Here is a 27,172-nt window from a genome sequence, read left to right as displayed (position 1 = left end):
ACACATCCAGGATCCTGGAATGGTTTGGGTTGGAAGGGACCTTAAAGATCCAGTTCCAACCCCCTGCCACGGGCAGGGACACCTCCCACTAGCCCAGGTTGCTCCAAGCCCTGTCCAACCTGGCCTTGGACACTTCCAGGGATGGGGCAGCCACAGCTTCTCTGGGAAACCTGCTCCAGGGCCTCACCACCCTGGCAGGGAAGAATTCCTTCCCAATATCTCATCTAAGTATACTCTTTTTCAGTTTGAAGCCATCACCCCTTGTCCTGTCCCTCCATCCCTTGTCCCCAGTCCCTCTCCAGCTCTCCTGGAGCCCCTTTAGGCCCTGGAAGGGGCTCTCAGGTCTCCCTGGAACCTTCTCTTCTCCAGGGGAACCCCCCCAGCTCTCCCAGCCTGGCTCCAGAGCAGAGGGGCTCCAGCCCTCACAGCATCTCCTTGGCATCCTCTGGACCTGCTCCAGTAGATCCATGTCCTCCTTATGTTGTGGGTCTCAGAGCTGGACACAGCTGGACACTGCAGTTGGGGTCTCAGCACAGCAGGACAGAGGGGCAGAACCCCCTCCCTCAACCTGCTGGTCACGATCCCTTTGATGCATCCCAGCACACGGTTGGTTTCTGGGCTGTCAGGGCCCATCCCCAGCTCGTGTCCAGCCTCTCATCCACCAGTACCCCCAAGCCCTTCTCAGGACTAATACACCTCTGCCCCATCTGAGTCCCCAGGTTTCTGGACTAAAAATGCCAGGCAGGATGTCCTGCTGGCCCTCAGTCTGGAGAGGATGCGTACCCCAGCCGATCAGGATGTACCACCAGAAGTACTTCCTCTCTGAAAAGAAGGAGATGACCAGCAGGGTGTGAAGGTACAGCCCCTCCACCAGCAGCCAGAAGAAGTTGGCCATGACACAGTACTGGAAGAAAACCATCATGGCTTTGCAGCCTACCTGGAAGAGAAGAAAGGAACAGTGGTGAACTGCAGCAGGGACACCAAACTACCAGGGAAACCTTGCTCTGTGTGTATCCTTGGGATTGCTTTGTGCAGAACCTGAAGTCCTTCTGGAATGAGTTATATGGTGAAAAGCCAAAAGCCCTACCAAGCTTTTTTGGGGTGGACATAGTTCACAGATGTTAATTTCTAAATGGACAGAGCAGAGTCCTTGAGAGCCAGCTCAGGTTTGGGTGCTGTTTGATTGAGCCTGGGAATGCACTCAGGCTTGGCAACCCTGCTGACAAACTGCTGGGCCATGATCCCAACCAGCACGGGGTTGTTCTCTGGAAGTTCTGGATGCACATCTGTGGGAAGCTGGTTTGGCATGGACTGGATGCCAGAACAACCCTCCAGAAAGGCACTGCCTTGAGCTGGGATCAACTCAGTCAACTTGCTCATGGCCCCAAACCTCTCAAGAGTTCCAGAAGTGGTTTTACAACAGTCTCAGGCACATGGTGTGATTTTTGGGGTGTCCTGTGCAGGACCAGGAGTTGGAGTCCATGATTCTTGTGAGTCCCTTCCAAGTCAGGATATTCTATTATTTTGTGATCATGAGGAATGACACTGTGGACTTGGTCATCATCCTCAGTGGGGCTGCCTGCTACTGTTACCTGGCTCCTTAAACCCAAACAAATGATTCTCAGGATTAAAAAAAAAGAACAAACAAAACCCCAACAAAACTCAAAAAAACCACCAACAAAAGAAACCCCAAAAAGACAAAGCAAAAAATAAGTCCAATTCTAATCACCCCATGGGCTGGTATGAGATAGGAGTGTGAAGAAAGCCAAGTCTACAACAAAATGCTCCTCAGTTAGGAAAAGAAGGACAGGGATATATATTTATATATATATTTAAAGTAGAGGATAAGAAGGAGAAGCAAGGTAAACACACACAAGCACGAACATATTTGATTACACTGGAAATGGAGAGATTGGAAGAGGGAAGGTGCATTGATTTTTTTCAGGAAATGAATAATTAAACACAGCAACTCGCTGTAGGAAGGTTTCACTGCAGCCCAGGGAATGGGAACCGTTCCCTCACAAAATAAAATAAAATAAATAAAAAGGGAAATTTCTGACACTTAGGGGCCAAACCCACTGCAAAACACCCGAAGGTAGGAATCAGCTGCCCTAAGGAATATTCCAGAGCTGGTTATTGCCCCAGCACGTGAAGAATGCAGGTTCAGCTGCAGGTTTACAGGAGGTCACCAGTTGCATCACTGAGATGCTGACTCAGCAAAAGCCCCATTGCCTTCAGTGAGTCTGCTGGAATAACACCATGCAAGAGAACCTGAGTCTGCTGGAATAACACCCTGCAAGAGAACCTGAGTCTGCTGGAATAATGCCCTGCAACAGAACCTGACAGCCAGAATTTGCTGATTAGTGGCTCTTCCCTGGTGTTCTGCACGTGCAAGGTGTGGAATTCAGAGCAATAACTGACTTGCCCCAGTGACAAGGTCCCACTTTGCCCCCATGTTCCCCTCTCCTGCTGAAAACAGTTGCTGTGAAACCACACTGGTTAAAAAGGCGAGTGTGGAAAGTCTTGGTGCCACATGTTTTGGAAAGGGACTTGTTGCCACTGATCACTCCAGATTAGTTCAGTGTGTGACACTGGGGACCCTCCTGGGCTCCTGCTGAACAATTTCTGTGCCCATCAGCTCCCTGGTGAGGCAGAAGGCAGGGGCAGGGACTTGCTGCATGGTGGGGATGGGGGAAGGTGGAGGCAGAGCAGGCAGGTAACTCCCTTCCAACTCAGAATATTCCACGTGTGACTTCAGGGACTCCCAGGGAGGGAAGGTGACACAGAGCTGAGCTGACAAGGGCTGGGGATGCAGCAGCTTCATCCCCGTGGCATCACCACATTCTTTTTTTTTTCCTTCCTGCTCTTGTGTGCAGGTGGCTGTGTGACATTCCCACACCTCATTCCTCTCACCCAAATACTGAATGCCTGCTGAGTGTGTGTCTGTGCAGCCAGCACAGGGATTTGAGGGTGTGAGTGGACTCAGCCCCACTGGGGCCACTGAATCCTTTCAGGGTTTCACTTTATCAATATTTGGCCCTGACTCAGCAGCTGACAGGTGAGACACGAGGTTTAAGGGGGCAGTTTCGAGGCATCTCAGCCACACACTCATAAAATATGGATTCCCTTGGGGGGTTGTACATTAGGGAATCCTTTCTGGATGGCTGCACTGCACTAATGGCACAGGCATGAGGCTGGAGCACATCACAGGGAACTGCAAGACTTTACAGGACAGGGAAAAGCTGCTCACAGAAAGTGCACATCATATCTGACCATCAGAGACTCTCAGGAAGGGATTTCCAGCCTGACTTTGCTGTACAGAGCAGGAGCTGTGCTGAACTCAGGCTGTGACAGCAGAAACCCCAGATCTGGGAGCCTAAATCCATCACCTCTTCTCCCTTATTGGCAACCTTTGCTTTTGTGGTGTTCTCTGGCCCTACTTTCTCCCCTAAAATGGTGGTGGCTTGTTACAGACCTGAGGTGGATCACAACCAGCAGTTGGACTTGCTGATATCAGAGGTCTTTTCAGTATTCATTATTCCATGGTTTTATTCTTCTATTCCCATGGGCAGCAGCTGGGTTTTGGTATCTTCTTCCCTGAGAGACCTGCAGCAGACCAATTCTTTGCACCTTGCTGAGGGGTATTTGCCTGTTTGAGCAGTTGCTACCACCCCTGGAATTTTGGGGTTTACCTGGAGAAAAGCTACTTTTGTGGACCATTTTGAGCACCTCTTGCAGCCAGGGATCCCCTGCAGCACGGGGATGTTCTGCAGAGTTGGAACTGGAACAGAGCTGGATGCACTGTCCTGTCTTTAAAATGAAATAATGATATTTTTTGCTGCCTGGGTTTGCCACTATTGCTTAAAGTGGGCAAATTTATACCAGACCAGATATTTCTATGAGAGGTGCACTTGCCCTGTTGAATGCTCTTTGACATCTGACTCAGAGACACATTTGGAAAACAGCCCTTCCTGGCTTTTGAGAGACTTTATTACATACAGCCCTTGATAATGGGTCTCTACCTTTCTGATTGATTAGATTCAGCCTCAGAGAGGCTGTTATAGTGCTGGGAAATAAAATCCATGTTTATGTAAGACGTTTTACCCTTTAGATGACAGACACTGGGCAGAGATGAGCCATTACACCTCACTAAAGGTTTTTTTTTCATGAAGAGCAGAACTCATGATGTGTCAGCACTGAAAGACTAGCACAGACTATTTTTAGAACAGACATTTTCAGCAGGAAAAGCTGCATTACTTTGCTGCTTTTTCTACTCTCTCCCCTTCTACTATCCCATTTACAACAGCTTATTTCCCTGTTTTTCTTCAGAGACTTTGCCCTGCTCATGTCCACATGGGACGTGGCAGTGAGATGGTTTTCCTTGGCTTTGTGGATGGCACATCCACCCAAGTGGCTCCTCTCTTCTTCCCCTCTTTGGAATTGTAAAAAGAAATTGAAAAAAGAAAAAAGAGAAAAAGCAGAGAAAAAAGAAAAAGAAAAAGAAAAAGAAAAAGAAAAAGAAAAAGAAAAAGAAAAAGAAAAAGAAAAAGAAAAAGAAAAAGAAAAAGAAAAAGAAAAAGAAAAAGAAAAAGAAAAAGAAAAAGAAAAAAGAGAAAGGAAAAGAAAATGAAAAATAAAGGGAAAAAGAAATGGAAAAAGGGCTAATTTAGGCTTAGCACACTTAACCTTTTGGGTAACAGCAGAAAAAAGGCAAATTAAAAACAAACAAACCAGAGTGCTTGGCAAAAAGCCATCACTTTCATTTCTTCCCTCAGTTTAATTGCAGCTCTAGTCTAGAGTCAAACAGATTAGCAATAAAAAAAGCCCCACAAAGTTTATGTTCTATCATGAAAGGGAATTGAGGTCTATTCAAACAAGAAAACTCCTAAATCAGTTGAGTGCCTTTGTCTCCTTCCTTCACTCCCAATCATGGAGCTTGACAAGCAAATAACTTCAAATAATAAATTGCTGCACTTGAGGGTGACTCTTCAAATTTTCCTGGAGGATGCACAGAAATTTTGGGTGTTAAGGACTTAACAATGTAAATGAATGAGATGAATGAATAAATGAATAAAGAAATGTGATTAAAGAAATTCTTAAAATGCCACTTGACAGAAACAAAGTGGTTTATGATTGAGGCCCATAGACCTCAGTTTGTGAGGGCCTGAATTGTCAAGTCAAAATTCTCAGCTAAAGCAATTTCTCATCTCTCAGGTCAAATAAAAGACCTTCATGGGAATCATCATCTTATGGCTTGATGATGGAGCTTGAGCCCTTTGTGACTTCAAGTCTAAGTATTAAAAATATATTATTAAAAATGGAGATAGATCAACTTAAGTGGATTCACAGTGACCCTCTATGTCAGGCACAGGGATAAGAGGCCCCAAACACATGTTTTTCCCTGTTAACATCTTGCTCTGCACCAGTGGTGCCCCAGAAACATTATGAAGGAAAGCTCTCAAGCCTTGGCAGAGGCAAAATATTACATTTATCTTAACCTGCTTCCCTCCAGGTCACAATCCATTACATTTCCATGCACCCATCGTTGTCTGAGAGCACACACTGGAATACTTTCTCCCTGTCAGCTGTCACTGGGCAATTCATGAAGCCATTATAACCTGGATTTGTGTCTGAGCTCGGTGATTTGTCACCACTTTCATGAAGCAGAAATGCCACTCCTGTGCAGACACACACAGGCACACTCACACTGCTTCAACAAGGTGAGTCTTCCCTGCTCCCATCAAGACTGTGGAAGAATGGAGACATTTGGAAGAAGCCATTGGGATCAATCTCTATCTCTTTCCTGGGCCTTCACTTCCACTTGGAACAAGGCTGGGCTAGTTGAGGAATTCCCAACTAGTGCACCTGGATAAGATTATTATTCCTCTGGTTAGAGCATCATTTCTCCAGCAATAGCTCAACCCATATGGAACCCGAAGTCCCAATAGACAAACCTGTTTTTTCCCTGTGCTTTCACCTCCTCAGTGCCAGCTGAAAATGGCAAGGCATTTAGAGAATCCTGGAATGGTTTGGGTTGGAAGGGACCTTAAAGCTCACCCAGTTCCAATCCCCTGCCACGGGCAGGGACACCTTCTGCTATCCCAGGTTGCTCCAAGCCCTGTCCAATCTGGCCTTGGACACTTCCAGGGTTAAGGTGAGGATTTACAAGAGCCAGATCCTGCACTGCAGAAACCTTGAGAACTGCATTAAAATAGATGAAGCTGTACCAGTTCACACCAACAAAAAATGTGATCCACATGACTGCCCTTTATGCCTTTCCCACTTCCAACACAGGCTTCCTTAAATATAGTGCTATCCTGTTAGATTCAGTAGGAAGCTCTTCTGTCTGCTTTTCCTCACATTAGAAGCAAGTTTAAGCCCCCTGACTGTGACCCTCAAAGCTATTTAAGCATTTCTCTTCACCCATTTTAACAACTCTCAGCCTCTGAGGGACTCAGCCTTTCGAGTTCGTCTCTCAGGAACACTCATTTGATTTTTGGGGGCAGTCTTGGGAGTATTTCCGAGATGGTGATTAGCTCTGGCTGGTCTAGCCTGTGCTCCAGGTGACTCAGAGTGGAGTTGAGATGTAAAAATAGAATTATCTTGGTGAAGGGGTGAACTGTGCCTGTTCTGTGCTCCTCAGTCACAGAATAATGGCGCTTCAGAACACATCTTCAGTGATAAGGCAAATCAAACACAAGGCAGCAAGTAAAGAGAGAGGATGAGCAGAGTTTTAACTATGCCCTTCCTCACACTTTGCACATTTTCTCTCATTTTTATCACTACTGCTTTGCTTTAAGGTGCCAGCCCATGACTGGGGCACTGCTGTGACAGAGTCACTCGAGCAAAGAAAGTTCCTCCTCCAGAGCTCTTCCATAGTCTCACTTCCTGCCTTCCCTCCTGGGTCACTTTCAGGATGTCTCCATTGCTTCCCCAAGCTTTCTTTCTCTTGTTTTTTACTTGTTTGTATTATTTACAGGAGCATTCTCTAAGGCTTTTTTCTTTTATTTCCTTTTTATTCCTTCCCCCCCCTTGTTTTTTGGTGAACCTTGAGATTGCAGCAGTGATCAGGAGATAGGGAGAGATCAGTAGATTTGGAGTGACCAGCAGACATGAAGAGATCACCAGATATGTGGATAACAGTCCACAGAAGTTACCTGGAAGATGCAAATCTCTTTAATCTGATGGTCAGAATAAAGACTGAGGAGATGGGTGTGTCAGGTCTGTGTTGTGACAGCAAGTCCATTGGAACTCATATTTCCTGAAGCCAACAGGCACTATTTGGTTGGATTTCACAGGTATTTGTGGACAGGGTGAGGGGCTTCAGGTCATACACGAGTAGAAAAGCACAGTGGGAAACTTACACTTTCCATAAGTAGTGATTTTTCATTTTCTCCTTGTGCTGCTCCTTGAGATGAAAACCAAATGTTTCCCTCCCAAAACAAGGTGGACCTCATGTCACACTGGGCATCAGTTCCAAGGTAGGACAGACTGTAAGGCATCTCCTGATCTCAGCAGCACCTTTGGGCCTGGCTGGACCCACTGAGCTCAGTGGAAGGGGTACAGTTCTGCAGGAATGGGCTGAGCTACTGAAAAAAGGGTCAGCTGATGTATTTACACATTCTGGGGACTGACCCAACTTTAATTAAAGTAAAGGGAAGAATCACACTGTCTTCAGAGCTCTGCTCTTCCCCCCAAGCCACCCAAAGTTGAGCAGATGCTGTTAAAGAGCTCATCCCTCCTCTGTGTAGGTGGGAACAGCCTTTCCTGAAGGATATAACCCAATAAAATGGCTGAGTCTCTAGTATTTGCTTCACTTTTACACAACTGCATAAAAAAGGTTTCTACTCTTCCATCTGTCCATGAGCCTGAATATCATGGTCCTCCCAGATGGATCTGATGAGCCTCAGATGGGAGTGCATTGGAAAAGAAAATGTCTCTGTCTTCAACTTCCATAAATAAAGTTCATTTTGGGGCTTGGAGCTCTTATGAGTTTGGTCTGAGGAATTTAGTGTGGAAACTCCCAATTTTTCACTCTGAAAATATGAGATATATGTGTAAGTTCACAGTTGCTGAAGACCCAACCTCCTTTGCAAAGAATATTTTTTTTTTGTTGGAAGTTTTTGTCTTACTGGAATACAACACCAAAAAGATAAATGATGTGGCTGAATCTTCAGCAGAAGTAAATTTTCAGAGTTTAAAACTCGAGCCTGAGTTTAATCTGTAGAATGGGATCTTTGTTTATGGTAAACTGTTGGCTTTTTTTTTTTGTTCAGCAAGACTGGAAATGTAAGAAGTTCATCATTATTATGGTATCCAGATATGAGAGTAATGAAACCATATAAAACCCGATCCATAAACCCACAAAAAATCAAATGAAACAACAAGTGAAGTGTTCAGTTCAATCCTTCCACCAGGTTTGCTGTTTTGACTGCTGTGTTTCACAGGGTGTTCCCCAGGGAGACAAGGAAAGGGGAAGATAAAGTGTGGGAATGCCAAGACACAAAGTCACTAGACCTAAGAAAACAAGTGTGAAAAACTAAACCTTCTGAGGAGGCATCCTGAGCCTGGCGGTGAAAAAAAAACCCACAAAAGGAAAAGGCAAATCCAGGTGGGAAAATGCAATTTTTCCCACAGTATGAGCAATTGTTGGATGCAACAAAGCCACAGGGGGCAAGTTTTCCATCAGGAATGGCCAGATACTGAGACAGAACATAACCTGAATCAAAATGAATGAAAATGGACAGTTATTGAAGAAGTCCAAGAGGGTAGTTCCACAGAGCCCTCTGAGCCTGATCATCTCTGCACCCAAGTGCTCAAAGCCCAGACTAACACAGCTGAGCACAGGCATGTTTTTAAGCCTTTGAAGAAAACAGGATGATTCAGTTACACATAATTACAGATGTACTTTGTCACTGAAGGCTTGACAGAGAGGGAAAAAGTGTTTTTGGTCTACTCAGGGCTGTTGGCACCTTGGGCAACGTGCTGTGTGTGGCCACCAGACCCCTCTGCTGGTTCCACCCCTCGACAAAAATTCAAGGTCCCTGCAGTGCTTTGTTTCCCACTGGAAAATCCCGCAGTGGACTTTTGGCCTAAATACTTCTACCTGAGCCAGGTGATCCACACTGTGCCTAGAAACAAGTCTGTTAGAGTTGGACACTTGGGAAGAGGAGAAAGTGTGAGGGGTGTTTGTAAAGCCACCGATGCTGAGTTTCCTTGAGGTGGGACGAAGACCTCGAGCAGGTCCTGGGCTCAGTGACCATTTAAACCTGTCACATTTGGGCATGAAAACAAGCCCTGATTACCAACTTGGGGTTTCTGCCCAATGAAAACAGGCTGATTTTTTTCAACCAGCCAGCAGGAATTTTCTCTCCCCCAGGAGAGGATTTATCAAGAAAGTAGGATCAAGGAATTCGTGGAGGCTCCGGGTGCCACACATCACTCTGAAAACATCACCCAGTGCATGTGCTGGCTCACATGAGGACTCAGTGATGCTCATCACACATATTTTGGCTACATTGAGCCCGAAATGCTTACAGCCACATTCCCAGGCTCCATAGGAATGCCCAACAAACTTAATTTTTCAGGGTGTTCACGTTGAACTCAATGGTAATCCAAAACTATTTGAGTTTAAAATGAGTTAATGCTGTAACTGAGGTTTCCCACACGAGGTAAAATGAAGTAAAAAAGCAGTAAAACCTATGGAAAAGTTGTTTGTTTTCTTTTTTTCAATTGCATATACACCTTCATGTATTGCAGTTCCCAGCTGATTTAAACATGGACATATCTGTTGGAGAGCTTAACATATTTTTGTATGGCTGGTGCATAAAACATAATTTTAAATCTTCTTACTGCTACAGGTAATACCAAGTTCAGGAATTCAGTCCCTTCATCAGAAATGCTGGGAGAGGCCTCTATTTATTTGGATTTTGCATCCCTAAATCTGTTCTGGGAGGGGGGTGTCTTTATCTTTTATTCCTCGGAGGAACTAAGAGTGGTACTTTCTCTTCTAATAGAACACTTTTATTGCTTTGGGTTTGCCCTGTTTTAAATCAGCACAGTGGTGATAGCACTCACAAAACTGTTAAAATCTCTCCTCAGACTGAATGAGCTTAAGGCCACATCCAGCCATTACACACAAAACCTTCAGGAAACTGTGTATAAAGTCCTGGGTTCATGAATTAGTCCCCAGGTCTCCCAAGCCAAACTTTATCCTGCAATTTCAAAGCACAAACAACTCAAGCCAAGCCAACCCAACCAAACCCACGGGAACACAATGGATTTTGTAACTATTTCTCCAAACAGATGAATGTTAGGAAAGGCATTTTGACTGTGTTTTATGTAGGTATTTTTTTCACTATAACTTGAAGGTTTGTCCATAAGGTTGGTTCGAGACAGGTTGTGCAGATTTTGCAAGGGGTTGTGCAGCAGAGACAGATTTGTTCCACACAATTTCATAACCCTTGTGTATCATCCAACCATTCACCCTGAGCTGGTGTTTAACTTAAAAGTTCTCTGATGGGGATAAACACACCCCATGGGTCTACCTGAAAGCACAGTGGCTTCCAGGAGCTGTGGATCCTTCAGGAAAATTCCTGTATTTCTGTTTCTGGATGGAAACACTTCTCACACAGCTCTCTGTGGTCATGTCCCAGTGCAAATACCCCCAGGGGTGAGGGGTTAGTTCAAGCTCCATGGTTTGTTGGGTTCTTGGCTCCTCTGCCAACTGGCATCAGTGGAATTTTTTTATTCCAGTTTCCATGTCATCCTAACCATTCATGGACTCTCCCAGGAAAAACCAGTTGCAAGAATACAGATCCCAGTGAACCACTGGGAGGGAAAAGCACGGAGGGACATTCCAAAGGGAACACTTCCTGCTGCAGACAGTTCTTGGGAAAAGCTGAAAGGAGGCTGCAACTGAGAGATGCTGGAGCAGAAAGTTCATTTTAACAGCAGGGACAGGACTCAGGGTTAGGATACAGAAAAGCCAGAAGGTAAGGAATAAGCTGGAAGGATGGAAGAGAAAGAGAAGCTTTTTCTGGTGCTGTGTGACACAAAAAAACAGGTCCAGAAGGGATTTGCTGGATTGCTGTTCCCAGTCTCCTGCTATTGCCAGCAAGCATAATGTTATGTTATAAGCATAATGTAATGTTATGAATTTGCTATGGAGGGTTCTTTTTTTTCTTTTTTTTGAATGATTTGTGATCACACCTCTTCGTTTTGGTGATTTCAATTTCCTGCTTAAATTTATCCATGGCTGGTGTCCCCTTACATCAATATGGCCTTTAGATAAACAGCCCTTCTCCCTCCTCAATGTTTGCTCCAGCTGATAACACTGAAAGTGAAAAAAAAAAAATAAAAAATCCCAACTCCTTTATTCCCCTCTTTTATTGTCCCAGTAGGGAAATCTCACAGCTGCAGACAGAGAGCGTGGGAGACAGGTCCAGGTGAAAAATAGATGATGATGTCTACACATGGATTTCCTGCCCAAACTCCTGCAGAGGTGGGGTCACTGGAGCCCAGGGAGCCCATCCAAATCCAGGTGCCTTATTCCAAATGAGGTGAACAGCTCTCCAGGCTCCAGTGAACATATTAATCAGAGCTTGACTGACTATGGCTGCACTTTACACACTCATGTACAGGCACTTACCCCAAGGATACCTGGAGTTAGTTACATGAATCTGGGTCTGACTCTGGAGGGAAAGGTGTTATTTGAATCCCTAAACACAGCACTGCAAGTGTCCTTGGACCAGGATATCCAAATATTAGCATGTGGCTGGGAAATGGACACCAGGCTGACAGGAACCCCAAAATCTTGTAGAGCCTCGGTTGTGGGTTTGACCTCACAGAATTGTTGAGGTTGGAAAACACCTCTAAGATCAGCGTGTCCAACCTCACAAGGGGACAAGATGCCTATAAATTTTTGACTCTGACAATAAATATATTCCCTTTCCATATAATTTGACCTGCAGCAATCATATTTTTTCTTTCAAACATGAAAAATCACCCCGAAACCTTCACGAAGTCCTGTCTCTCGTGCACTTGTAAGGTAATTTTTGGTGCATTGTTTAAGAGGGGCAACAGAATAAGGTGGAAACTTCAAAGTGCAAGGCTACTTACTGAACTCACAAAGCAGTGCTCGGATTCTCCACTTTCAAACAGGATGACATCTTTGATGAAGACTGCAATGGCTCTCATGATGAAGGACATGAAGAGATGCATGTGAATATAATTTCGAGTGCAGTGTAGTTTTCTGTCGGGAAGAGATGAAACATTTCTGAATAGCCAGACTTCTCAAAAGGGGTTATTTACCTATTTGCATGTGTCTTCTGCCAAGATATGGAGTTACAATTAAACATTAGAAACCCCAAGACAGGCTCTGTTCTGATGTACATCACCACAAATCCACTTAAGCCTTTTTAAATCCACAAAACGTGGTGATCCACAGATCTGCAGCAGTGCTGCTGCTTTTTCATTATTCAGAAAAGCAGGACAAAATACAGAATGACAGAAAACAGGTCCATCCCACTGCTCTCTGCTGGAAAAGAAATGTTTTCCACTGAGCAGCCTGGGCCCACAATAAAGGGCTGTTTTCTACAGAATGTTTGTACTGCAATCATTATTTCCAAAGTGAAATGTTTGTTCAAGAAGGGAAATAAATTCTTAGCCTCTGTTGCCAAAATTAACACATATTACAGGCTTTCTGGAGCAACATGAACTATATTATTACTTAAAAAATACTGCTTGTTAATGATACTGAGAACACCACCAGAATTCATCTAGTTTAAAGCATAGATTGGGTGAAAATTCTGGTAGTCAATTTGATAAATCAGGAGAAAATATTTAAAATCATATTAAAATAATAATCTGTGTCTGAGAATTGTATTTCTTCTGTTAAGCTCACAGTATCTCAAGAATGTGAAGAAAAAGTTATTCATCAAAGGCATATCAGAAAAAAAGCGCAAAGCAGTTAAAAAAGAAATTATATATAATATTATTTTAAAATACAAATGATGAAATTGGCAATAAATGTACATTTATATCCTGCACAATAATTACATTCCTTTTACTTTATTGTATATATTAATCTTATTAGCATGAGAGGGGGGAATATTCTCCAGAGAAAAATCAGCATTTGGTTAAACACACATTTTGAAGATGAATTTTGATCAAGTAGGTTTGTTTTTCTTTTTTTTTCAAGGGGGACTTTACACCAGCTATGTGAAGAGCCCAATACTCTGCAGATGGGTACTTTGTACAGACACCAGAGCCACAACAGACCTCGCTCAGCAACACAATCAAATTAGCAGCTCCTAATGAGTCCCTGTGCCGTGGCAGAGGTTGTGCTCCTGATCTGGGGTGATGGCAGGATAATGTAGCTGAGCTGAGCTCTCTCTACTTACAGGTGAAGGGAAGTCAAATGACTCTGTTTCCCACAAAGGAACAGCATGAACCTCCACAGTTTCATCAGCCTGGCACCTTGTACCTTGTTGAGATAATCTGCATATGGGTCTGATTCACTCCTCCCTTGTGAGAGGAGAGAACACATGGGTGAAGAGCAAAGTTCTTGAAAGGTGAGGCCAGTCTTGGTCTAAGTGTGAGAGTTATATCCTAGAATATAAGCTCTTTCCTACAGGAGGAGGGAGAACCACATCTTTGCTGAACAGATCTTTGCTGTTCTCCCTTTACAAAAACAACTTTATAATAGGAGATAACTTATATGCAGACCTCTTCATTTGAGGCACCCAAATTTAGATGCCTGATTTATTTATAAACAAGAGACTGAGGATTAATTGATTTGCTGCAGTCTGGGCTTCTAATGCCACTTGATAAGCTGCAGACTATCTGCCCAGCAGTCCATAAGGGCCTGGGTCTCCTGAAAGTCCTGCTACCCTTGTGCACATCTCAGAGCCACCAGCATGACTAAAATGGCTCTGGGTGTTTCTGTCTTGCCATAAAACTACAGCAGGAAGTGTTTCTTAAATAGGCTTTGGGAGGGAACAGGCTGCCCAGAGAAGCTGTGGCTGCCCCATCCCTGGAAGTGTCCAAGGTTGGACGGGGCTTGGAGCAACCTGGGCTAGTGGAAGGTGTCCCTGCCCATGGCAGAGAGGCTGAGAATAGATGATCTTTAAGGTCCTTTCCAACCCAAACCATTCTAGGATTTGGTGATTCTAGGTAGTTTTGGAGTGTGATTAATCTGTACCATTTTGAATATCTACTTTGAGTAGAAATTCCATAGTATCCATATATCTGACTAGGACTCTGTGGACTATAACAGGTTTATGGAATAATGACCTCTAATACAGGAATCCATCATGTAACAATCTGCCTTTAGTGAGACGAATCCACCTAAATAAATTGGATTTGGGTTATAAATGTCACACAAAGGCCACAAATCACATTCTAAAAAACAGAGGTATCAAAAGACGGGAGAACTTTCCTCCGCTATCCAACTCAGACGTGACAGAAGTTTTTGGCATTTATCTGTAACACTCACAGCCTATAAAGTCTGTAACTTTAACAGCTTCCATGTCCTTTTGAGTGCCTTGTTTGCTCATGGTCTTACCTGAAGAGACACAGGATGATCATAGCAGCTGTGAGGGCAATGAGGGACAAGGTGTGTCCGATGGTGTAGCCGGTCTTGACCGTGCCATAGAACGCCGTTTGCTGGGGGGAGAGGAAAGAGGCAAAACAGGTCTTTCAACGAGCTGCCAAAATGCATTCCTAAATACAGCACCACTGACTGGTGAGGCAAGGGAATCATCCTTCTCCATCCTCTTAAAACAACTCCAACTCCTTCACATCCAGCAGAGCACACGACTCAAACACCACCCGGGTGAATAAGAACACGTCCGGTTGCAGCACAGCTTGGATCACTCCAAAACCAGGCTGGAGTGACACCAGGGAAATGTTCCTGCTGGAAGGAGCCTGGTTTGACACTTGCAGAGACAGCTACATGGTTAGAACCTCGTGGAACAAGAATGACTAATGTTCAGCTAAAGAGCACACTGACACATCACCGCTGTCGTGGGGAGGATGAGGAGCTTCAGGCTTATTAAGGAAGTTTGAGGGCAGAACTGCTTGGGAAATTGGTTTGTTTTTGTGGAAGTTGCACGCTGTGTTTAGGCAAGTAACTTAAAACATTCTCACTGAAATCATACATATATGTTAATTCAGAAATATACGTTCAGTTGGAAATTGGTTCGTGGCTTTTCTCTTCGACAGGACACAGAGGGAATCCCTGAGCATGGGACATGATTCCAACAGGGAATCCTGTTCTAAACAAAAAAGGGAAGTAAGGCAGTAAAACTCCAGCTCTCCAAGGCTTTCTAGCAACACTCTAAATCAATACGTTCTGATTTTCAGCTTAAATAAAGGACAAAAGATAAAAGTATTCAGACATTTATTTTATCAATGAAAAATCTAAGTTTTTATGAGAAGCTAACTCAGTTTGTGGAAAATGTCATTTTTTTTCCAGCCCTTGACTGACCCTTCTCTGCCTTCCTTGTCCTCCTTTTCAATAAAAAACCCGAAAAACCAAAACCACAAAGAGCAGTTTGGACAGAAAATCTAAACCTAACCTTGTTTGGAAAAATGCTCTTCAATAACACTGAGAGCTGACACTTTTATATGTTATTTTCACAGGCCTTGACAAGGACTTGGTGCTTTAGAGAACCAGTGGGGCTGAGATGAGCAGCAATCCTTTAGCATTTGCACAAGCCAGCTTGGAGGGGGGTTAAAACAAGACACTCAAAGCTACCTAAATTAAGTCTTCTTTCCAACCTTGGGATCTCAAAGGCAGCCAAGACTTTTCCAGTAAAAGCAGTCAACCTCTTTCCTCTTGGTTTCATCTTTCTCTCATTATTTAGTTTCCTTCCTGGTGGCACCAGAGCAGAAATGTTCCAGGAAAGACCTGGCCAGCAGAAGGAGGGAGCTTGTGGTAGGGGACTGTGTTTGAGGAAGAGGTTGTCCCACACTGTATTTAGGAGAGCAGAGAAATGGGGGAAAGGAAGTTAAGGGATATCACAGGAGATGGCAGCAGTGGGGTAGTGGATGGAAACTCTCCAGTGTGAATACAGATATAGGTCTTTTGCTTCTTAGAGTTATTCCCAGGAGCAGGAAAATTCTTGGTGTTATTCAATAAGCAAGTCCCTGCCTTTATATTTCATGATGACCAATCCTTCTTGTGTAGAGAGGGATGGTTCTGAATTCAGCTTTAATGTAGCACGTGGGGTCATCTCTGTTCTGGAAACAGCACATAATGACTTCTCACTCTTCATTTGCACTTGCTAATGACAATCAGTTCCTACTTTACAGATATCAAACCAGAGGATTTGACCAAAGATCATCTATGGAATTGGAGTTTCACTCAGGGTTCAGATGACTAAAATATTCTTAGTAGAAAAAAGAGGGATTTAGGTAAGTGAAGGTAATGCATGGCAGGATGCCTGGATTTAGATGAAGACCTAGACCAATTTACAGAATGAAATTGGGCAATTTCCTCATTGTCTCTTTAACTTCTGAAAGCTTCTGCTTAATTTCCCAGGAATGTGATAATAACAATTATTTCAGGTAGATGTTAAATTGAGATTAATTAAGAATCATCTTCCTTGGTTTCTCTTCAGTAACCTCAACGTTTGTCCCTTGGTATCTTGGTCTACAAGGGGAAACATTTCCATTTGCACGAGAAAAAGAAGAGAAACACTGATGTAAAGTCTTTCAGTTGCCAAACATGTTGGCCCAAACTTGAGCCCAAGAGTTCATGAAGTGTTCTACACATGGAAGGTTATCAGTCTGTCCTGGACCTCGAGTCCCACACAACCTGCTGTTCTTTTTTCCTATTCCCTTTACTTCTTCCTCCCCAAACTGACAGCCAATATACCACCAACAAAAAACTATTCTTCCTCCCAGGCTAGTACTGCATGTTCACCCCCCTCAGTCACCTTTCACAAGAGAAAATAATTAAGAAAGAATTAAAAGAACACAATCCGGGTTCTCCTGGTAACGCGACACTCTGGCAATGCCGCAATGCGTCGGGTCACCAAAGCACGTCCCAGGAATTCCCAAATCCCCTCTGCAGCTGCAACACAAACCAGGGCTCTGGATGGAAGTCCTTCCCAGAGCAGACCTGTGACAATGGCTTTTGCAGTGCTGAGCTGGTGCCACACAGCTGGATCTGAGGGACGGGACACTTGAGGATGTGAAGTGGTGGCTGACCTTGAAGGCAGACAGACTTTCTTCAGAAGAGCCCTGGAATTCTTTGTGCAACTTTCCCTTGGCTGTTTTCTATGTTCTTCCACTCGTAAAGCTGCCTCAGTTCTGTTCAGATCCTCTCCTGAGTGCCTTGGGAATGTGTGACCACACGCAGAGACCTCTCACCACATATGGAATTACAGAATGTGTTGGGTTGGAAGGGACTTTAAAGATCATCTTGTTCCAACCCTCTTCCGTGGGCAGGGACACCTTCCACTATCCCAGGTTGCTCAGAGCCCCTTCCAACCTGGTCTTGAACATTTCCGGGGGTAGGCAGTTCACAATCTCTCTGGGCAACCTGTTCCAGTGCTGCACCACCTCCACAGGGAAGAATTTCTTCCTAATATGTAATCTAAACCTGTCTTTTTTCATCTTAAGGCCATTCCCCCTTGTCCTATCACTCCATGCCCTTGTGAAAAGCCCCTCTCTAGTCTTCTTGTAAGCCCCCTTTAGGTACTGGAAACATATATTCATTCATTATTGAGATTCCTATGTCCAACATTCACAAACACTGACATGTCATAAAACAGAAAAAAACCCCCCACAAACATGGGAGGAGGTTTAATATAAACATATTATATAAAGATATAAACATATTATATAAAAATATAAACATATTATATAAAAATATAAACACTACAATATCTGATTGCTGTGAAATGTGATTCTTTTCCAGCATAAGCTTTCTCTTGTTGACTATGTGACAGTTATAGGGGACTAGTTTAGTTTAGATTAGATGCTGAACTTTGAGTTAGGTGAGGTGAATTTTGCTTCTGACACTTGTCACCCTATTTGGACTTTACCCTTCTTGTCTCAGGCGGCAGCAAACCAATAACAAACTCCTCCCTGTGTAATGACATTACCCCATAAAGCTGTTTATACCTCAGTCAGCAATTGCTAATTTATATACAGACAATATTCCAGAGAGCTTGAGGATTTCCTTACAAAATTCAGGAATATTGCATGGAAATGTGTGTTCCTTACAGTGCTCTGGATATTCAGCTGGTTGAGTTCAGCAGGGCAGCACTGATGGCATGTTACATCCTTTTTATCCCTTTTGATCCTAATGTTGCCCTAGAAAGGCTGGAATCACCGTATCGACTTAAGGACAAATATGAATGTGGAGGGCTCGTTTCAAAGTTCACCATGGAAAATGAAGCACCTGAAGTTATGTGTGGGCATCACATAGACATTGGCCTGATCTGCACAGGTGCTGATTTCCTGTCACTGCCCTGGAAATTGTGGATGTCCCATCCCTAGAAGTGTCCTAGGCCAGGCTGGACAGGGCTTGGAGCAACCTGGTCTAGTGGAAGGTCTCCCTGCCCAAGGCAGGAGGGTTGGAATGAGATGGTCTTTAAGGTCCCCTCCAACTCAAACCATTCCATGATCCTATAAAATCAAAGGGAAGATCATTTCTTTGCCCAAGCATTTGAACTCTGCTTCCAGGGATCCTCCAAAGGGCTCTCCTCTCTTGGGGAATCAGAGTGGAAATGGAAAAATCTGGGCATGGGAAGACTATCTGATATGGATCCCTGTTAAATGTTGATGTCTACCCATCCAGGTTTACAAACCTCTTCCCCTGGAGTGCTGTTGGAATCATATCCACACGCTACGGTGTAGGGAGCAGGGTACACATCCGACCAGCCCTGGCTTGTACAATTCCTGGTCACGTTCCCTGTTGGGAAAGAGAAAACCACAATTTAAAAACAAACTTTCACCCTTCCACCAAACAAATGTCTGCCTGTCATGATACAAATGCCAGAGCACAGTTCTTGTAACACTTAGAGTAAAATTCTCATGTTAATTCTCTGTTATTAAGTTTTCCTATTACACAGAACATATAAACTGGAGGGACCCACTGGGCAGTAAAGTGCAGACCTGAAAAACAAAGTACATTTTAATACTGAATTGCCCACAAAATTTCTCTTCTAATGGTACATAATGCCAGTTGTACCCAGACCTTTGGTTGTTGGCACTGTACCAGTATTGTTTGAGAGGGTTGTTGTTACATTGCCTTGTTCCTTCTTGTTCCTTCCTTCTTTTGTGGAAAAATTTTATCCAAACAGATCAGTGAGTTATTTGTGCTTGTGAGAAGCTGAGACAGGGACAGATGAAATGCTCACTTCACATGGTGCAGGTAAGGTTGGGGGCCTGGGAACTAAATGTGGTCCTTCAAACCCAAACCTTGCCTGGTCAAATGTGATTCCTGGGAATTCTACTGCACTCTTTGTCTGAGGACCAAACACTTCAAAATTTGGCTGTGAAGGGAGAGAAAACACATCCTGACAACCTGTATTGCCTGTTTTAACGTGTGTACTCAAGGACAGGAAGATTTCCTGACTGCCTGGGGCCTCCAACCAGCTAAAAAGAGCCTTAATTAACACAAGGACATCTCACTCTTTCAGCCCAAACTGGCAAAACTGAAGTTCACGTGGCTCTTTGGTACTCTGGGCTTCCTGATCCACCAAGGATTGTAAGAACAAAGCACTTCTCACTTTGGAAAACACCTCTGCTCCCTGTCCCAGCTGCACCTTAAACCCAAATTGGCTTAATCCAGCAAAAGGAGGAGGGAGCAGCAATCAGGATAAGCTTTACCCTGAGAGGTTTGTACCCTAAAAGGCCAGGATACATGCTGGCCATACAGAAATAAGAAAGCAGAAACACATTCAACAATACACTGCAAATTCCCCAGCACCTTCTCTGACCACCCATCCCTACCCTGCCCACCTCACAGGAATCCTGTAATTGTGGCATTCCTTTGGTGCCATTCATCACACAAAACTGTCACTCCTGACTGGAAAGCTGGTACAATAAACCAGGATGAACAAACAGCAGTCAAAACTCGCTTCTTAGCTGAAAAATGGCAGCAGTGAAACTCAAGAGCTTCGCAAACGTTTCCAACAATGGGGTTCTTTGCACACAAGAGTGAGAAAACCTCTGCAAACAGGAGCAAATCAATGCTGCAGCTGTGAGTCATGAAAATATTCGAGTTTCACCTGCAGAAATTTCTGACAATTGAGTCATCTGAACATCTTCCCAGCCAGGGACTCGTTTTGCTCTGAAATCAGCAGCAGCCTGACCCCTGGCTTCGGTCACTTGTTGAACCCTCCTGACAGGTGGATTTTGACACTAAACTCATCCCTGTAATTTGCCTTTACAGCAGATCTGAACTCCATGAAAGCTCTTGAAGGTTCATTTTCACAGCTGTCCCAGAAGAAGCAACTCCAGCACACCTTGGTGCTGCTCCTCAGGCTTTTCCTGCAGTCACTGTTTGCAGTTCCTTTGACCAGGCTTCACACTGGGATAGTAAGAGATCTTGGGCAAACAAAATCAAGAACATGACTGTTCAGTACCATTTTTTTTTGAGGTGTTATGTAATTCCTGTTATTTCTTCTTCATTACAATGGATCCCATTATCTGAACTTCGTTGCTTCCTGTTTCCTGCTCAAAACTCCTCCTTTCTGTTTGGGCATGATTTTAGATTTCACTGTGGTTTTGTGATTCCTTGTTTCTTATCCTCAGTGAACTAAGGGGTGCTTCTTTCAGCTTAATTTTCTCATGTTTCTTCTTTTTGATTGCACTTCCTCACAATTGTTTGATTATTTTAGAATTCTTGCTGCTCTCAAGTTGTCTTAATACTTTAGCAGATGTGGGAAACTCAGGTAGAGGGAAGCACAATGACACAGCATCACTGGGATTAAAAAGAATAATAATAATTACTTTGATTTCAGAGAAACTCACTTCCCACAGAAGTTTTTCTACCACCCTTTGCTGTTCATGTCACTTTTAGATGTGCAACTTCACCCACATGGCGGGATACAAGAAATCTTTGTTCACTGATGTCTGAGAGGTGTAAAAAGTACAAGGTTAAAAAACTAAAGATTTTACCTCACAGCAGTTTTGGCTCAAGCGATGGCTGATGTCTCCCCTCAGACCAAACAACATATCTAATTACTACTGTTTACCAGATTAATTTCTATATTGAAAAAAACCCATAAAATTTGGAAGAGTGTCTCAGAAGATTAGTTCTTGCTCTGAGGTTTGCAGACAGTGAACTTCAGACAAGTATTAAACTGAGATTTTTATGTTTCACAGATCCCCAGTGAAAATCCAGCCAGTTCTTGTGGTCTCTGTTGCTCTCAGTTTATCCACTAGACTTTGATAACAAAGTCTGATCATCTGTCAATGGAAAGGCAAATTTTTCAAAGCACCAGAAGCTGTATGTACCATTTTACAGAACTGTTTCTCACTATTTTTGTAGCACAGGTTTTCCCTAGAATGATGCACCAACGAAGTACACTGAAAACCCAAGTGGCAGCATCAGAACAGACAGTGCTTCCAGGCTTGAAAAGAGCATCTCCAGCCTTTGGAAGTTCACCAGATTTCCCAAAAATTCTCATTTCCTCTCAGAGTGGAGCTAAAACTTTTTAAACTGTATTCCTGAAGAATTAATGAGAAAGGAGACTGGGGTTTATAACTCAATTATATGTAATTAGCAATGCAGAGTGGAGAAGACTCACTGAGGATGGAAAGCATCCCACTGCCAGTAGGTTTGTGCTCCAGACTCTTCTCTAGGTTGTGGAAAAAGAAGGTTCAAATCCCTGGGGTGAGCAGAGTCCCCTCACTCTGGTGGTATTAGTTAACAGCCATGAAACAATCTGCTTTTTGTGGGGTTTGCATTTCATTTTGATCAGAAATGTTACCAACTGTCAGACCGGTGCATCTGCTCCTAAAAGCAACAAGATGAGGTTTTCCATTTAAAAAATAAATAACAAAAAGTTTCACTTGAAGAAGCCACAACTGAGTCTCATTTATCGTAACAATAACCTTGTACTGTCTTACAAGAACTCAGTTTCCTGCTTTCCCACAATCACAGTTTGGAAGAGTCCTTCAGAGGTCACCTGGTCCAAACCCCCTGCTCAAGCAGGGTCACCTAAAACTGGTTGAATGGAAGCATGACCAGATGCCTTTTGGATATTCTTGGAGTCTTTCAAGGATGGAGACTGCACCACATCTCTGGGTAACTTGTTCCTGTGCTTGGTCACCCTCACAGTAAAAAAGTGTTTCATTATGGAAATGGAGATGTGTTTTAGTTTAGGCCATGGCTGGAAAATGCAAAGAGGAGGGAAGGCAACTGGCCTAAATTGGTTTAATTGCAGTGTAAATGAAGTGAAATCACTTCTTTATGGAAGGTGGGAGATATCCAGGCTCAGCAGAGGCACAGTGATTGCTAAAGTGCAATAAGGGGATTTGTGTGAGTCCTGAGCACCACTGGAGGGACCTCAGCACCTCAGCTCTTTCACTGCTGTCATTTCTCTTTGCAGGTACGAGGACAAAGGAGTTTAAAGATGAGTTTGGAAAGGGAAGAAGGTGATGACCTTTCCATAAGGCTCCCTGCCAGGTGGGAGGGGATGGATGAACAAAGGGAGCAAAGTAACCGTGCAGAAAGGAAAGGGGAAAAAAAGTCAGTAATCCTTATACAAGCTGAAGAGACTATAGAGAGGAGAACCAGGATGGGAAACTAAGCAGATTCCAAAAAATACGCTGTGGCATAAAAGCCACTGAAGGGAATTAAAGTGTAAATAAGAAACAAGATGACCTTTGGCTCATTTATATGGGTGTTAATGACAGTTAATACATAAAACACTATTGAAAGGCAAGGGGTGAAGCCACAGGCCTGAATAACCAGTTTTCAGGAGGTTTTACTGCAACAGGGCCTTAAAGGCTCATGAGAAGCATCACAGGCCACAACTGTTTAATTAACTCCCCACATTTCTTGGTCCATTCCAAGCCATGAGCTCTGCTCTTTGCACATGTACTGACCACAGCAGTGCAAACATTTGAGTGGCTTCAGGCTGAGCCCCAGAGAGAAGGGCAAGATGTCTCTCAAGTTCAACACCAGCCACTCTGCAGCACCCTAAACACTACCCAGGGAGGATGGACCACCTAAGTCAGTGTAAACTGCTGTATGGTTTAGTTTTTGTCACAGTGAGCACAGTAAAACACTGGCACAGGCTGCCCAGAGAAGCTGTGGATGCCCAATCCCTGAAAACATTCAAGGTCATCAGGTTGGATGTGACTCTGAACAACCTGATCTAGTTGAAGATGTCCCTGCTCGTTGTGAGGATGTTGGATTAGATGACATTTAAAGGTCCCTCCCAACTCAAACCATTCCATGATTCTATGATATTAAACAAACAACCATAAAATGGGTTGGGTTGGAAGGGATTGTAAGATCATCCAGTGCCAACCCCCTGCCCTATATGTGTGTATAATAAAACACAGTTCTTCCTCAGGCACTACATCAGAGTCACAGAATACCCTGAGTTGGAAGGGGCCCACAGGAATCATCAAAGTCCAACTCCTGGCCCTGCACAGCACATCCCAACAATCCCACCATGTGTCTGAGAGCCTTGTCCAAACACTCCTTGAGCTCTGGTAGCCTTGGTGCTGTGCCCACTGCCCTGGGGAGCCTATTCAGTGCCCAACCAACCACCTTCTGGGTGGAGAAACATTTCCTAATATCCAACCTAAACCTCCCCCGACACAACTTCAGGCCATTCCCTCGAGTCCTGTCCCTGGTCCCCGCAGAGCAGAGCTCAGGGCCTGTCCCCCTTCCCCTCATGAGGAAGTTGTGACTGCCATGAGGTTTGGGATGAGCTCTTGGCCTGTATTTCTGGAAAACCTGCTTGCAGTGTGCCCTGGAGGTGAATGACCTTGGACACGAAGCAGGAGCAGAGATTGCACTTCCTGCACACACTTCTGCACCTTTCTAGTACCACGTCTGCTGTAGGGCAGGACTTTGCCATCTGGCCCAGCAGCTGCTCCAGGTTTAAGCAAACACTTCTCAGGAGTTCACAAAGCCCTTTCTAATTTCCTAATCTGCGTGGTTTGCTGGCATGCCTGTTCCAGGAAGGGAACTGATGGTTGGAAGCAATTATCTGAATGCTTCCATGTGAGTGATCAGCTTGTGTGGTTGTACCAAACCTGGAACGTGGTTCAAACCCATCCTAAGCAGCTTTTTATCCGTTGTAGGGGGGTTCAGGAACTCTCTGCCCTGGGCAGTAAAGACAGATGGAAGGAAATTCCCTACCTACTTTCTCCACAACATCCACGACTGTATTTATCTCAGACTCAGACCCTTTCAATCCACATTTTTACAGATGGATAAGCATTAATCTAGTTTTGTTTAGTGTCTGTCCCTACACTTTTTTATGCATTATTCCAATGACAGTGGCCCTGTTCTCCTTTGGACATGAATCTCCCACCTGATGGACATGCTCAGCTGCACCTTCCATGGGGTCTCCTGGCCTTGACCTTCTCCCCTCCACTGCCCACTCAAACAACCCAGAGGATCCTTCCTCTGCCTCCAGGATCCTCATATCCCTTTCCAAAGGATCTAACTTTGTTCCACAGTGAATATTTCTTCCAATCACTGTTCCTTGGGGAAAATGGAGAGATGCTGTTCTACACCAAAACACTGCACACACCAGTTACTAACTGGGATAGAATTTCTGGAACAGGAACAAACACATGCAAAACTTCTTATTCAATTCCCTGGTTTATAAATACCTTTGGGAATGATGTGGAAGGGGCACGAATCAAAATGACTTTGCAGACTGGGTTATACCAACCAGTAAAGGGCCTGGTGGAAGAATGACGTGGTTTATTCATGACATAGAAGGAGAGAAGGGAGGAGTTAGTGGAACAAAGATAAAACCAGAACATTTTTTCTTTATCAAAGGTGTTTGATCCGGGTAGGAGTTAAACACTGGACTGAATAAATGCAGAGGGCTGTTGTCTATGTCTGGCTCTTAAGGTTTTTCTCTTAATTTCTTTTTTGCCTCTCATCTGTTTCAAACACACACTTCAGACTCAGAGACACGTCTGAAAGTTTGTGTTAGAGGTGCTGTTTTAGCTCTTTCATCTTTGTGGAAGAAAACCTCTTACTGGCTTTTAATGGGAGCCTGAATTCATACAAAGAGATATAAGGTCAATCATTGCTCAGGAGTGTTTGCTTTTACCCCCTCCTGCTCCCCTTGCCCTTTTCTGTAACAGCCTCTAAAGCAGAGGGGAAGGTCTGCTCTGATTAGCAACGTCCTGCTTCTCCCTCATCATATTCCATGGTCACAAACTGATTTTTTCAAGCAGAAGCTATTAAAGCAACAGCACTTCTTATCATTTACTCTCCTGGAGGTGCTGCTGAGCCCACTGGCACATCAATAGTTCCATTTTTGTTATTGATCCGTCCCACTGTTCTTGGGAAGCACTTGAGACTTGCAGACAGCTACAGCTTGCATTAAACTAGATGCTGAAGTGGTTAGATCTGGGAAAAACTTGTGGGGTAATCATGACAAGATATTGTCCACACCTGCTTTCTCTGCCTCAGCCACGATCTCACAAGGTCATTCTTTCAATAAAATTTCTGCTTAGTGTTTTACGTTATTTCATATTTTTGTATTTCATGATTTAATAGCATAGCAGGACCCATGGCATGGTGTGAGCACATCAAACAACAGGCACAGCCTTCATTTTCTTCATTTGCTGTTTTTCAGATCACTTGGCCTGCAGTTATTGAGGCCACACTTCCAGTGCCCTGAAATATCCTGCACCCCGTTTTTGGGGCAATACTCCCTTTTTTCCTTATCTCCCTTTCCCCTTCCTGCACTTTCTAATTGTGAAAGCCTTGATCCTTAATTAATACAGGTAATTCCTCCCTTTCTAACATCACATGTTCCCCTTAATTAGGCACCTTTCGTAAACTGTTTGTTTTCTCATCCTAAAAGCAGAGCTGTCAAACATTAGGACAAATTTCCCATTAGATCTTTTGACACTGCAATCACAGTAATCCAGGAAACATTCACAAGAAAAAAAGATGCACATTTATGGGTAGGGGGAGGTACAACAACTCCACAAGCCCTGGGTAACAGTGGGCTTTGAGCTTTAGGGCTCTCCGTGGTGTGCAGGGGTATCCTTGGGGTGCTCTGGAGGGTGGTGGAGAGGTTCAGCTGCTGACCAAAAAGCCTTCTCAACACCAGCCCTTCAGAGGAGTGGGGCACAAGCACTGGGACACCTCAATTGCAAATACATCATGGAATAAAAGAATCACAGAATTCTTTAGGTTGGAAAAAGATCTTTAAGGCCATCGAGTCCAACCATTAACCCAGTGCTGCCAACCCCACCAGCAAACCATGTCCCCAAGCACCACATCTACACGGTTTTTGAACACTTCCAGGGATGGTGAGGCCACCACTTCCCTGGGAGGTCTGGTCCAACGTCTGACCACCCTTTCAGTGAAGAAATTTTCCCCAGCATCCAATCTAAACCTCCCCTGGTGCAACTTGAGGCCGTTTCCTCTTGTCCTGTCACCTGTTACTCGTGAGAAGAGACCGACCCCCACCTGGCTACAGCCTCCTCTGAGGGAGCTGCAGAGACTCATTAGGCCTCCCCTGAGCCTCCTTTTCTCCAGGTAATTCTGCTTTTTTATATGAAGGTACATTTGGACAGCAGAGCACCTGAGCAGGTCGAGGGCTCTCAGTGAGCAAACCTCCACATCAAATGCCCTCAACTGCTTGTTTCCTTTTAAATGAGCATTGCAGCAAATAAACAGTGGGTCTGGCTCATTTTTGAGTTTTTTTACAGTAGTGGTGATGTCTTCTAATTATCTGTTGCTATCTGCTCATCCCTCCCCTCATTTTATTCAATTTTTGTTCCAGTTTCAAAAGCAATATAAAAAAAAAAGTGTCCATGAGGGACGGAAAAGGAGAGTGGAAATAAATTTAGAGGAAAAAAAGGAGTTTGGCAAACCCCAAAACTCAGAAGGATCTCACCTCAGTGAGTGGGATTCCAGAGATTGGTTATGCCCACCCCCACCTCTTTAAGTCAATTAATCTTACAATTGAAGCTTAAAGACTGTCAG

At 44.0% G+C, this 27,172-nt stretch overlaps 1 protein-coding gene across 2 annotated transcripts in view; it reads right to left on the bottom strand.

The window, feature by feature from the left end:
- The window catches only part of LOC127461086 (vasoactive intestinal polypeptide receptor), a 104,854-nt gene that overhangs the window by 21,707 nt on the left and 55,975 nt on the right, over positions 1 to 27,172 (bottom strand). For both annotated transcript variants that reach the window (XM_051768392.1, XM_051768393.1), the window contains exons 4-7: positions 18,825 to 18,928; positions 14,567 to 14,667; positions 12,121 to 12,253; positions 784 to 937 (exon numbers count right to left, since the gene is read on the bottom strand). In XM_051768392.1, coding sequence (XP_051624352.1) covers positions 784 to 937; positions 12,121 to 12,253; positions 14,567 to 14,667; positions 18,825 to 18,928 — 492 coding nt within the window. The remainder of the gene's footprint in view (positions 1 to 783; positions 938 to 12,120; positions 12,254 to 14,566; positions 14,668 to 18,824; positions 18,929 to 27,172) is intronic.

This window comes from Manacus candei, unplaced genomic scaffold, assembly GCF_025592945.1.
Source record: "Manacus candei isolate 608988 ecotype Guabito, Panama unplaced genomic scaffold, ASM2559294v1 h1tg000094l, whole genome shotgun sequence".
Taxonomy (NCBI): domain Eukaryota; kingdom Metazoa; phylum Chordata; class Aves; order Passeriformes; family Pipridae; genus Manacus; species Manacus candei.
Note: the sequence above shows the minus strand (reverse complement) of the source record. Positions and strands in the feature narration are given on the sequence as shown.